Below are 14,466 nucleotides of genomic sequence, written 5' to 3' on the forward strand. Positions count from 1 at the left end.
CAACTCAGAAGTAATCTAGGCCAGCCCCTCATTTTACAGATGAAGAGATTCCCAGAGCAGTGACCTCTGCAGGTTGAGCCCACCTTCCCGGCTGCTGCCCCCAGCACTGTGTTCTCTCATATCAGCACTGCTGCTCTCTAAGTTCTGTTCTCCACTGTATCTGAACTGGAAGTGTGAACGATTTTCTTTCCTACTCCCATTTTACCTTTTCCACATTTTCATTATGTTTTTGTCTTTATAGGTTTCCCAGCACATCCCAGCTTTTATACCTTTACTTGTCTGTATACCATACTTAAACCTATTCGGACATAAATAAACAAATAAAACAAGCACTTACCAGTTAAAATAGTTTCTCCGAACATGTTTTATGTTCTTCCGTTACTATGCAAAGTCTTATCTGTATGCTTCTCACTCAACATACCCTAATTCTTCCTTTCCTACTTCTTCCTTTCCTGTTATGTATGGGTGCTTACATACCACAGTGGCATACTAAGTGAGTGATTGTGACAGAGACAATTTGGCTCTCAACTGAATATATTTGCTGTCTGGCCCTTTACAGAAAAAAAATGTGCTGGCCCCTGGTTTATTCTACTGACAGATTTGACTTTAAAATGGCTACAAATGTTACAAAGCTCTGGTCTTTCATTGGCTTTGAATGCTCACACACAGAACTCTGTATTTGTGTATAGCTGCTCTCTATATTTCCAGAAAAGTGTGCTTATCTGCAGGAGGGAACATTTGCACATATGTAAATCATATGTTTTGCTGGCAATTTAGAATTTTTTGTTGTTGTTAATCCTCACTTGAGGATATTTTTCGATTGATTTATTTTTTTATTTTTTATTTTTTTAGAGAGAGTGGAAGGGAGGGGGGAGAGAGAGAGAAACATTGATGAGAGAGAAACACATCAATTAGTTGCTACCCACATGCGCTCATGCATACCTTTGCCTGGGAATCATACTTGTGACCCTTTGGTGCAAGAGAAGAGAGAGAATGATGTCCTACCCACTTGTCAATACCAGCCAGGGTGAATTTTTTTTATTTCATTTTGCTTTAGGAGCAAGGATTTTGCTTCCCTGATGTTTTGTATATTCCCTAGCCCCCAAAGTAGTTGTGTGAACCTTTGTACTCTGACTAATTAAATAAATATGATCAGAAATGGCACAAAGCAATGAACCCAAGTTACATCACATGGTATTTCCATATTCATGATTATGCTTATTACATTTTAGGAACAAGAACTCTATCAAAAAGAAGGTTTGGGTGTTAATGAAGTGCATTACGTGGATAATCAGGACTGTATAGGTATGTATTTTTTTCACTCCACTTTTGGGACATCTGGGAAGGTATAGTGAAGGGTTTTACTGGTGATTTTTCTGTGCTCTGTGATCAGTACTTCTAGTTATGAGAATTTATTGAAACTGATATTTGAGAGAGGTTTTATTTTAGTACTAGAGGCCCAGTGCACGAATTCGTGCACCAGTAGGGTCCCTCAGCCTGGCCTGTGGGATTGGGCTGAAACCAGCTCTCTGGTGTTCCCTGAGGGGGTCTCAGGGGTTATTGAAGGGCACAGGCCAGGCTGAGGGACCCCACCAGTGCATGATCGGAGTTGGGAGAGACGTGGGAGGTTGGCCAGCCAGGGAGGGACCATGGGAGGTGTCCAGGGTGTGTCTAGCCTGTCTTGCTCAGTGCTAATCGGCCATACCCCAACAGAAAACTAACCTACCAGTCAGAGCATCTGCCCTCTGGTGGTCAGTGTCTGTCATAGCAATTGGTCGACCAGTCAGCGGTCTGCCTCCTGGTGGTCAGTCCACGTCATAGCGAGTGGTTGAGTGGTCTTAACATATCATACTTTGATTAGTTATATGGATGACCAGACAACTGGACACTTAGCATATTAGACTTTTATTATATAGATTGCTAGGAAGTTATTTTTCCTACCAAGGCATCAAATTCAGATATATTGAACGTTTTCCTAAAATTTATTTTATTTACTGTGATGGTATTTTACATTCTGTTTTTCAATTTTAGTTGACATTCAACATTATATTAGTTTCAGGTGGAATATTTTCTTTCTCCAACAACTAACGTGAATAATTGCTTAAGCAGTAAAGGGATTGGTTGCCTCACTCAGAACGTTGATAGCTTAGCCATGCTCCAGGTGGGGTTTGACAGGGTTTGGCTCTGCTGTTCTGCAGACACTGTTTCTGCACGTTGGCAGCACCCTCTGGCTGGCTGCAAGTGGGCTTCGTGAGCTCCATGTGTCCCAGATAATTCTGTGCAGGTCTTTGTTTTCCCTGTCTGTGTTCACTTCTTTGTCACTGTACGGCTAGTGCTCAGTCTTCCTCCCGCTCCAGCCTCCACCCCCCCACCCCCCAATCTCCAAAATGAGCTGTTGGTAAGCCTTGTTTATATGTAACCTAATACACACACACACACACACACACAAACACATATATGTATATATAACATATATTTAGAGTTTATAACTTTGTGTAGATTAACATATAAACCTACTTAGGTCACCCTGGATGCTATAAGCTTTGTGTAACCATATCCTTTGATTTGCTAAGTTTAGCAGAAGAGCTGAGACTCAGGCAAAATTCTTTCCACACCTGCGCATTGACGATTGCCAGACCTGCTGTGTAGAGATCAGCCAGAATGATTTGCAGATCCAGGGTGCTAATCCGGCTCCAGCTGCCCGGGCCTGGCTGAAGCCACCAGGAAGACTCTGTACTGACTTTTTCATGAAATGTTCTCATTATATCCTCATGCTGTAAAACTAACATCTCCTCCCAGGGGCAGAGCTTTTCCTGCCATTTTTAAAAACATGGGATGCGTGTATAGATCTCTTTTCTAACTGGGCATGCACAGTCGTGTCCCCACCTGTACCTGTGATGATAAAGCTCACCTTGGTGTTTCCCCTGAATAAGGCCAAGTCTGATCCTTAGTTTAGGATGTGTCACTCTGGGAAGTGTATTCTTGCCTGCTGGCTTGTAATAAAATACACTCTCCTAAAACCTAATTGGAGTTGTCTTTTCACTGACAACTAATGAGTTAATTGGACCCGGTTCCGTCCAGTAACAGTTTTAAAAACCCATTTTGACAGTTGATTCAGTAACTTGAGTGCCAGATTTGGACAAGATAGTATTATAATAATTCTTTATAGTAGTATTACTTCTCATAGCACTTTCACACCCTCCCCGGCCCACTTCACTTTCCCTTCATGGACCATGTCCTTTCCCCGAATCCTGTGCCTTCGGCTCTGTGGTTTGATGTCTTGGCTGGAACTCCTCCCTTCAGGCACTTTCATATCCTCTACATCAGTCAGAATGCTCGCTCTCAATTATAGCTTAGTTCAGCATGACCCCCTTCCCACCACTAATTGCCCCCAAACATAATTTTCTGACCAGTTAGAATCCTGATTTCTCTTCATATGCCCTATAGCTTGTAGAGTCTGCCCCATTCACAGTTCTCATATACTGTATTTAAGCAGTTTACATGTTACAGTTATTTTTGGGTAAGCAGGAAGTTCAAACAATGTGAATGAAAAGAGCATAAGAATGTGCTGTTAGTGAAGTTTTGCTGGAAACCCTCTGAATACATGTATGTTAGTAGTTTTAAAACCTAAGCAAGCAAAAGCTCCTGTAGTTTCTACATCCTGTTGAATGTGGATGTCATCTGGAAAAGGAGGGATTTCTGGCTCTTTAGCTTCTTGTCCTCACTAATGGAGGAGTGATTATATTAGTCATTGCTTTAAGGAGTTGTTTTTCTAAAACCTATATTATATTGAATATATATGCTATTACTTTCTAATAAATTGAAGGATTTGAAATAAAATATATATATATACCTGCTCTCTATGGTTTTTGAGATTATACTTATCGAATCTTCTTTGTAGTTGTGATTAGTAAATTGCTCACATCTTTAAAATATTATTTTTTTTGAAATAGATTTAGTTGAAGCAAAATTAGTGGGGATATTGGACATTTTGGATGAAGAAAATCGCCTTCCCCAGCCCAGTGATCAACACTTTACATCCGCGGTCCACCAGAAGCACAAGGATCATTTCCGACTCACCGTGAGCTTGCCATTCCAGAATTCAGACTCTGATGGGGATAGAAGCCTTTAGAAAGATAAACTAGATATTAGACAATTAGAATCATACATTATATAGGGCTTAACCTTAGGTTATTTTTAGGGCCAGGTATAATCTTTTATGTGAAGCATTTTAGAAGCTTTTAGATATGATACCGATATGAGATATTATAATTAGACTAGAGGCTCGGTGCACGAATTCGTGCATGGGTGGGGCCCTAGGCCTGGTTGGCAATGAGGGCTGACCAGGGGGAGGGAAAGAGAGCGGGAGGTTGGCCACCGGCCCCAAGGAGGGAGCCAGCCCTTAGCCCCCTGGGAAAGGGGCTGCATCCACCACCTACTCCTGGCTCCCCGTCCCAGCCCAGGTCCCTGAAGGCCCTTGTGGAGTTGGGAGAGAAGGTGATGGCTGCTGGGCTGGGTGTGGAAGGAACGGATGTCAGATGCCAGACGCCAGCACCCCACCACCCCACCACTTCACGGTTCCCCGCCTCCCCCCTCCTTCCCTCGCTGCCACTGTGGCAGGCAGGCGGCGGGCTGATCGAGACCTGCTGGCCTAGGGGAGGGATGGAGTATGGGAGGTTGGCTGCCTTCTCCGAGGAGGGAGTTGGCCCTTGGCCCCTTTGGAAAAGCGTTCTTGTCTGCCACCACCCATCTCCGGTTCCCCGTCCCAGCTGGGGCCTGAAAGCCCCGGGTAGTGTTGGGAGCGGAGGCAATGGTCGCCGGGCTGGGTGCAGAAGAAACGGTCACTGGCCGTCCGTGGGAGGTTGGCTGTGGGAGTGCACTGACCACCAGGGGACAGCTCCTGTGTTGAGCGTCTGTCCCCTGGTGGACAGCGTGTGTTATAGCGACTGGTTGTTCCAGTCGTTAGGTCATAACGGTTGCTTAGGCTTAGATAGATAGATAAGATACAATAGATAGATAGATAGATAGATAGATAGATAGATAGATAGATAGATGGTTTTGGTAATTTAATAACTGATGCATGTATTGTTTTTTTAGATTCCCAGAAAATCTAAGCTGGCAATTCATAGGAACATCAGAGATGATGAAGGCTTCATCATCAGGCATTTCGCAGGGGCAGTGTGCTACGAAACAGTAAGTATGATTTTTACCAGGAGACAACGACTTGATGTTGCGGCTGCGCTGTACAGTATGGTAACCTGTGGCCACACCTGGCCATTTGAATTTAAATTAAATTTAAAAATAAAATTCATTTCCTTTGTATATTGGCTCCACTTGATGTGCTCAGTGTGCACATTGGCCGGTGGTGACTGTATTTACAGTGCAGACACGGAACCTTTCTGTCATCCTCAAACATCCTCTGGGGCAGTGCTGTGCTAAGGGATATCATCACAATGAACTGAGTCGTTTGTTCCTGTATGCTTTGTTTTCAGACCCAGTTTGTGGAAAAAAATAACGACGCTTTGCATATGTCTCTTGAATCCTTAATATGTGAATCCAGAGATAAGTTTATACGGGACTTATTTGAAACATCCACAAATAACAACAAAGACACTAAACAAAAAGCAGGAAAACTTGGCTTCATCAGTGTGGGAAACAAGTTTAAGGTATGTGTATTAAATACAGTACTTGAAAAAAAAATTTTTTTTTTTACTGCATTTAGAATAAAATATATAACTTTATATTCTACACTGGATAATGTAGGCACTGTCCAAAATCCCATGAGTGAAGTTCAGAGCAGATCCTGCATTGTTGATAGGATCTGTATGCAAAAAAACAAACGAACAAAACAAAAAAAAACAACAATAAAAATAAAACACACCCAAATAAGTGTAGTGATTGAACATACAGAAATTCTTGTAATTTTATGAGTGTCTTCTTTCTTGGTGCTTAACAAACTGGATTGCTTCTCCTAATGTTCTTACTTCTGCTTACTGTCTGTCTGACCTTCACACCTTCTCTTTCCCATGTGTTTTCTGTTTCCTTCCTCATTCAGCAGTTGTGCTCTAGCTGGCGTAGTCAGTCCAGCTCGGGATGGCTAGAGAACACTAGTTGAGTTGAGAGGAAAAGCAGGCACAGCCAGGGCTTCAGGTAAATGATCACCTTCATGGACTCTTATTTGTAGAGTGGCTGCCATGTGCAAAAGAGGCTGTCTCAAGTTGCTGATTATATTTATGATTCATTTTCAGTGTGTTTTCTCAGTGCATTGTGGCTGTGCATATTATGCTAAAATTTGACTGAAGCTTTAAAAAAAATCTAAAAGATGAGTGCTCTGAGTGGCAAACCTTTTAAATTGCTTAACATTGAAGACCGTTTCATGTGTTTTATTAATTATGGACCAGGAATTTATTCTTAGGGGTATGACAAGGAATTATCAAATGATGTGTCTTAGAAATGGAACACTATACTAATTAGTTCTAATTGTTGGATATTTAGTAAAGACTAAGATAATTAAAAGTGTAATGACTAAAAAATTAAAACACATAGAACAAAGAAATAGAATTAATTTCTCTCATAAATTTCCATGATGCATTGTTGTTATGTTTGCAAGAAAACTCTACATATGATTTTCATTCTGTGTACTTTAAATATTAAAAATGATGCAATTAGAAATAATATTTAAGTATCAGAATACTATGGTATTCAGGTATAAGGCCTCTGGAAATCCCTTATGGATTGAAATGGGCTCTAAATAACTAACTCGATAAAGTCATGTTTATAAACCTATATATATTTTTAAAGCCAAATCATAAATGTAGGAGAAAGATTAATATGTCCAGTTACATTTTCAGGTAACTGAATAAAAGGTTTTTAATTTTGTTATAATCTCTATTTATTGATTATGAGTTTCTAATTTTCTCAAGCAATATTTTTTCTCTTATTTGGATATTCTGAAATTGCTGAAAAGATATGTAACAACATTAATTTAGTGAAATGGATATCATTCATTAAGGATTTTCCTACTATCATGGAATATACTACTGTTGCTGGTGAGACCATACCTGAAATTTTATACAATATAAATAAAACAAAAGCATTCTTAAAATCCTTATTCTTTTATGTTGAGTCTTGAAGTGCCTTAAAATTGCTTTTTGCAATAAGATGTATTTTGTACATTAAACTGCTGAAAGCCATAACTGAGTAAGATAATTTATCTAATGAAAGAGTAATACGCAAATTGACCATCACACCAAGACACAAGATGGCCACCACAAGATGGCCACTACAAGATGGCCAGCAGGGGAGGACAGTTCTGGGAAGTTAGGGGTGACCAGGCCAGCAGAGGATGGCAGTTGGGGAGACCAGTCCAGCATGGGAGGGCAGTTGGGGGGGACCAGGTCAGCAGGAGAGGGCAGTTGGGGGGGAACCAGGCCTGCAGTGGAGGACAGTTTGGGGGGACCCAGGCCTGTGGACAAGGGCAGTTGGGGAGGACCAGACCTGCAGGGTAGGGCAGTTGGGGGGGACTATAATAGGTCACTAGGGGAGGGTAGCTGGGAGGGGGCCAGGATTGCAGAGGAGGGCAATTGGGGGAGACCAGGCCAGCAGGGGAGGACATTTGGGGGAGACCAGGCCAGCAGGGGAGGGCAGTTGGGGGGGACCAATGCTGCAGGGGAGGGCAGTTGGGGGAGGACCAGGCCAGTAGGGGAGGGCAGTTGGGGGGGACCATGCTACAGGGGAGGGCAGTTGGGAGCCAGCAGTTCTTAATTGTGAGGGATGTCCAACAGTCCTTTTAGGCCCGATCCCAGCCTTTGGTCATCCCTCAAAGGGTCCCAGATTAGAGATGGTGCAGGCTGGGCTGAGGGCCACCCCCCCTCCCCACATGAATTTCGTGCACCAGGCCTCTAGTTAATAATAAAATGTAAAATGTTTTTATGAGATACTTTAAAATGAATATTAATAATCTTAATTTAAAATTTAATAGAATAGCTCATTGAATTCAAGGTATGTGAGGCAATAAAAAACAAAACAGGCACTAGCATTTACTATATTTTAGTTGTCCAACATCACTGATAGCAGAAGTTTTCCATTGAAAAGCAACATATTTAGGTTATTGAAACATAACTTTTACTGTTATTATTTTTAGTAAAAGTAATCCTTTTTTTTTTTTTAAGTAATCCTTTTTGATGGAAAAATAACATTCTGTCATTATGTATATTATGCCCATGGTCCCTGACTGCTGTTCTTTGATATTTGACATTTCTGCCCCCATTTTCTCATTTATAAGCACTATTAGTTAATTTTTGCTATTTCTATTTTTTTCTGATTTACTCTATCTCTATTTTCTTGGAGAATATTGTGCTTAGTCTATGGATTAAGAAAAATGGGCTTTGTGATAGTTGTTTTCTTTCCAAATTAGTGGCTCTTATACTTGCCTTTCAGTTGTGTGATGGTCCAGATTGATTATATCTTAATCCTATGCTGTCTGAAGTATACTGTAATGTTTCTGGTAAGAGAATGAACTTTGGTGTTAGGCCTCACATTGGAATCTTGGCTTTGCCATGACTAGCTATTGTTTTCACCTGTAAAGTGAGGCTTAATGCAATATTCTTAATTAGAATTGTATGGATTAAACATGATAATGCCTATGAAAAGCTTTGAGAATGCTTGACTCACAGAAAGCAGTCAATAAAGTATACTTATTACTATTATGATTAAGTATAGCTGTCATTGAACCAGTATGTTAATTTAAGAAATATCATCTTAATTTATCTTTCATGAGCAGTATAATAAACATCTTAGTATAAAATTGATATTAGAATTTTATATAATTGATTTACTTTGCAGAGAAGTAAAGCAAATATACAAATTAAATTAGTACTGAATGAGAGTAAATTTTTGTGACAATATTATTAAAAACAGGAAAGCATAGTAACTTATAGTGTTCATTGTCAGTTTGTTTTGGATAAAGCTATCTAAGCTTTTAAAAATAATTGAGATGTGAAATGTTTTAAAATAGGAAGGAGGGTTTCTACAGCTAGGCAGGATAGTTTCATCTATAAACGCTATATAAAACAATCTAAACATATGCCATTAGTGTATATTTTAAACATGCCTTCATTCTTAACGGATTATGACACAAATTACACCAGCTTGCCACATAATACTGCTCTGCTGATCTTTAACTGAATGCATGCCCAGCATTTCGTTCACTTTTTTCACTGCCTGTACACTTTCTTTTTTTTACCCCACCTGCACGTGCACATGTATGATTTTTAGTATTGCTAATATTCAGTTTCTTAATTATACAAGCTCTCTATAATTAAAGTAAGTTATTGTCCTTGGCATTATATAGCCATATACTTTGCATATTGCTGTCAAAGAGCTTGTCTACCAGAGTAGTTAAATCATAATGTGTTATACATCCATGTTATTTCATGTTATTTCGTTCCACTATCAAAGTGCTAATAATGACATGTGACATTGTGTGTTTTTGATTTTTGGGGAAAAAAGTGATTTTCTTTCTTTTTACAGACACAGTTAAATTTGCTTCTGGATAAACTTCGAAGTACTGTGAGTATACTTAAAAAAACAGGGTTTTTAAATGGTCCTCTTAAACTATTATTACTCAAATAAACAAAGTTAATCTGGAATAATTAGAAATGTTTTTTAAACCAATTCCTCCATTAAAAAGAATGGTTTTTAAAATGGTGTTCATTTTCTTTAAGTTTTTTTCTGAATAATGGTTAAATATATATGTGAAAAATTATTATGTAAATATATAGAATTATTTGGATGTTATTAAGATTATCCTGTGGTTTAAGGAAAGTGAAAGTAATTATTATGGAGAAGGAAATGTATTTTTTATGTTTAAAGACAATGTATTGTTTAAATATGTTAAAATATTTTAAAATGAAAGACTTTTTTTTCCTTTTTACAGCAACACAATTTTTGGCACTCAAGTAAAAATGTAGTATTTTTCTAATATTATTAGTATATAATATAGAAATTTATTTTGAGCTTTAAGTAATAAAAGTATGCTAAGTTTTTAGTTCCTTACTGATTATTTTTATTTTTAGTTTTATTTTTAAAAAATATATTTTATTGATTTTGTACAGAGAGGAAGGGAGAGAGATAGAAACATCGATGAGAATCATCAATCAGCTGCCTCTTGCACTCCCCCTCCTGGGGATATACCCACAACCAAGGTACATGCCCTTGACCAGAATCGAACCCAGGACCCTTCAGTCCCCAAGCCGACGCTCTATCCATTGAGCCAAACCAGTTTCGGCTATTTTTTATTTTTAAAAATTAAAATTTTAAATTATTTTTTAAGAATTAAAAATTTTTTTAATTAAATTTATTGGGGTGACATTAGTTAATAAGATTGTATAAGTTTCAAGTGTACCTTTCTTTACATGATACATGAATATCAAAATATCAAAGTATTTCTTTTTGATACATGGCCTATATACTACATCATCTTCCATCACCATATATTTGGCCTCCTTTACCCTTTACTACACTGCCCCATGTCCCTTCCCTCTGGTAACCACTGTATTGTTTCAGTTTTATATCACACATATCAATGAAATCATATGGACCTTAGCTTTTTCTGACTTACTTTGCTTAATGAAATATTCTCAAGGTCCATCTATGGTGATGTAAGTGCCAATATTTCTTTAAAAAATTTTTTAAAAATTGATTTCAGAGAGGAAAGGAGAGGGAGAGATAGAATCATTGATCGGTAGCCCCCTACTGACGATTGAATTCCTAACTCAGGCATGTGCCCTGACTGAGAATCTAACCATGACCTCCTGATTTATAGGTCGACGTTCAACCACTGAGCCACATTGACCGGGCAAATTCCAGTGTTTCATCTTTTCTTATGTCTTAGTAGTATTCCATTGTATATATGTACCACATTATCTTTATCCAAATATTTATTTGTTTTTATTAAAGTATAGTTGGCATATAATATTGTATTTGTTTCAAGAGTAAAACATAGTGATTTAACACATATATATTCACATATCTTTCTATCTATCTATCATATCTTAGTGATTATTTTAAGAGGGGTTCAAATATTGATGATAATATGCACTGAAAGTTACTTGTATTCATAGAAATAGAAAAATGAGAATGCTATATGTATTGTCTTAAAAAAATACCTTTATTCTCCCAGGGAGCGAGCTTTATTCGTTGTATAAAACCCAATTTAAAGATGACAAGCCATGACTTTGAAGGTGCTCAAATTTTGTCTCAACTTCAGTGTTCAGGTATTTCCATGTTTTTATAATCCGTGTCAGTGTGTGTTAGGAGTCTGAGCTCAAACACAATTAAATATGTACAGTGCTTTCAAAAGTTTCACAATTATCTTGATTTTTAAGTGTAGTAAGATTTTTACCTTATATTTCCTTTAATTATAAGAAAAGCATGCTGGCAATTATTCGAGTAATACTGGGGTATAGTTATTGTGGAAAAAAAACTATTTAACAGCATTAAAGTAAAATTTAGGGAAACTGTACACATCTGTAGCTCTCCCTTAAGTGGGCTCTTTCCTGTGGCCTTCTCAGCTCAGCAGTTCATTTCTCATCCTCCCTCAACCCCCCCCCCCCTTGCCTAACTGCGTCAGCAGGTAGGGTTTGGTGTCTGCTTCCCACGCCACCACTTGTAGAAATGAGAAAACACATGCCCTTGGCGTCAGTGGAATTTTTATGCATTTGGTCAGACTATCTCTTCCTCCTTCCCGCCCGGCCCAGTCTAACCTTGCTGGATTACAGAAGTCTTAAGCACCAGGCTTACTAGTTTTCCTTTACTGCATGCCCTTCCTCCATCCCCCTGGAACTGCTTATTCCCAAGCCATCAGCCTCTCCTTTCCTCCCGGTCCATCTCAAGCTCCTGACACTTGCTTGAAATCCTGCCTCTCTGACTCCTTATTTTGCTCCTCTCAGAGGTGGGTTTATTATGGAGCTAAGGTCACTTATGCTCCAGGGTTCCTCATTTATATGAGCTCCTTCCACAGGCCTGCACCTGACTTTGTATTCTTTTGTAATTTGTAATTATGCATTACCTTTTTCTTTTCTTTTTTTTTTTTAATAATATTTTTTATTTTATTTTATTGATTTTTTACAGAGAGGAAGGGAGAGAGATAGAGAGCTAGAAACATTGATGAGAGAGAAATATCGATCAGCTGCCTCTTGCACACCCCCTACTGGGAATGTGCCCGCAACCAATGTACATGCCCTTGACCGGAATCGAACCTGGAACCTTTCAGTCCGCAGACCGATGCTCTTAAATTGTGTTTAATTTTATTTTTTAAAAATTTAAATAGTCACTTTTGTGTGGTTAGTTAGTGCAACTGCAGAACATGTGGCTAGTTGCTGCCTTATTGGACAGCATGGGTATACTCTGTGTCCCCAAGTCCCTTCGATGTGACCCCCTAAACAGTGTCTCCACTACCTCCAGATTTATTCAGATATATTTGACATGTAACATTGTATAAGTTCAGGGTGTACAGTGTGTTGATTTGATACACATATTTTGTAAAATGATTACTACCATAGCATTAGCTAAAGCTCCCATCAGTTAATATAATATATAATTACCTTTTTTTTTTTTTTGGTGTGGTGAGAATATTTAAGATCTGCTCCCTTAGAGCTCTCTCTCAGTGAGTCTTAAATTTCCTAATTCAAACTGTTACCATCTTTCACCTGGCTTTTTGCTTTAGCTTCCTGTGTATTCTCCTTGATTCTGCTCAGTCTATTCTTCACATACATCCAGATTTACTACTTTACAACTGAAGTCGATTATGTTTTTTTACTGCTTAACATGTTGTAATGGCTCCTGGTTATTCTTAGGGTAAAGAACAAAATCCTAGTGGCCCCATGTGGTCTGGCCCATGTGTTCCTAGCATCCGCTCTTCCCACTCCCTTCTCTCTCTCCGACAAGCCCCACAGCCTTTGATTTAGTTCCTTGAATGCTCCCTCCTCACAGGGCCTGTGCTCATCTGCTTCCTCTGCTCCCTTTGTCTTCATCTTTCACGGCTCAGCTTGATTGTCATTTCCTTATGAAAACCTTTCCCGATGCCCCTCACTAGGAAGGGGCCAAGAAAGGGGCGCTGAGTGCCTTCCTCTCACTGTCAGTCACAAACTTATTATGTATTTGAATAATTACTTCATTTTTCCTTTCTCTAACCTATAAATCTTTTGAGGGCAGAAACTGTATCTGTTTTTGTCTTGTAAATACATAACATCCCTGCCTCCTAGCAGTGCAGGGTGTATACTACCCCCAGTAAATATTTGTTGAATGAAATGCATAGTCTAGCAAATATGAAAATTTATTTGTGACTAATTTAATAAATACTGAAAAGCTAAATAATTTATAGCTGCTGTATTCCTACATATAGTATAGTTATATCTTTGTAATATTTTCTTATATTGTTTTTACTTTGACTTTTTGCCATTTAAATTTTTCTTTAGGATTTGCTTAGCCTAATATAATAAATCATTATTTTTACCAGCACATGACCAGTGTGCTGGCAAAGCAAGCGTGTGTAGATTTAGCGATATATGCTATTAGATGAGCAGAGTGTGGGCTTACTGGTGCTCCAGCTTCCATTCCTCTTTCAGTAGGCAGTGTATTTCAACTTAATTGCCACATGTTGGCAGTTTAATAGATGACACTGATTCATAATAGTTTGATTTTTTAAAGGCATTACTAATAGTAAATGGTTGTAGTTATGTGGCTAGGTAATGAGAGAAAGCCAAAAATGCCAATAACTGGTAGAAATGAAAATATAGACACTTTCTAAAATAAAGATATTTAAAATTTGAATTCTACTTTGCCTTTCCAGTTCTGTTTTTTTTTTTTTTTTTTTCCCCCAATTTAAGGAGAATTAACTAATTTAGGGCATGTTTTACTAAAATCACCGTCTTCTCATCAGCGAGGGTAAAGTAGGGGAAGGTGTGAGAAGGCAGGCAGGTCTCCTGTAACCTTGGGGCTGTGCTGCCGGTCTGTGGGGGCAAAGAGCGGTTCTGAATATAACCAGCACCCACAGCCCCTCACCAAACTCCCAGCGGGAGATCCAGGTCATAGGAATTTCTAGAAGGGAGAGTACGTGCAGTGGTGATTTTTATTTTTCTAAGCCTGAGAAGATCTTCTAAGTAAATTAGCTTGAAGTGCTAGGAAGCAGCCATTGGCTTGGTGATTGGTTAAGCTCCATGAAATTCTCAATGGATGTCTTTGAGCCAGTTCATATGTTGTCCGCAGTTACTGGTCAAGCTAAGGACTCAGAGGAGGTGGAAGCGAACTTTTCCAAGGATACTTGTGTATTTGATATAAACGGGCAACAATGGTCACAGTATCAGTCAGACCTTGTTTTTATTTATAAGCAGAGCCTAGAACTAAATCCAGTTCTAGAGATTTCTTTCCATAGGAATGATTGCTTCTCTGTGTTTCATTGATGAG

The 14,466-nt window shown here is 38.8% G+C and overlaps 1 protein-coding gene across 3 annotated transcripts in view; it reads left to right on the plus strand.

The window, feature by feature from the left end:
• MYO6 (myosin VI) overlaps nt 1-14,466 on the plus strand; it is a 137,288-nt gene that overhangs the window by 94,385 nt on the left and 28,437 nt on the right. For all 3 annotated transcript variants that reach the window (XM_084889242.1, XM_084889240.1, XM_084889241.1), the window contains exons 15-20: nt 1,233-1,305; nt 3,954-4,081; nt 5,098-5,193; nt 5,493-5,666; nt 9,532-9,570; nt 11,183-11,276. In XM_084889242.1, the coding sequence (XP_084745368.1) occupies nt 1,233-1,305; nt 3,954-4,081; nt 5,098-5,193; nt 5,493-5,666; nt 9,532-9,570; nt 11,183-11,276 (604 nt within the window). The remainder of the gene's footprint in view (nt 1-1,232; nt 1,306-3,953; nt 4,082-5,097; nt 5,194-5,492; nt 5,667-9,531; nt 9,571-11,182; nt 11,277-14,466) is intronic.

Source organism: Pipistrellus hanaki (assembly GCF_964339955.1).
Source record: "Pipistrellus hanaki genome assembly, chromosome: 7".
NCBI classification, from domain to species: domain Eukaryota; kingdom Metazoa; phylum Chordata; class Mammalia; order Chiroptera; family Vespertilionidae; genus Pipistrellus; species Pipistrellus hanaki.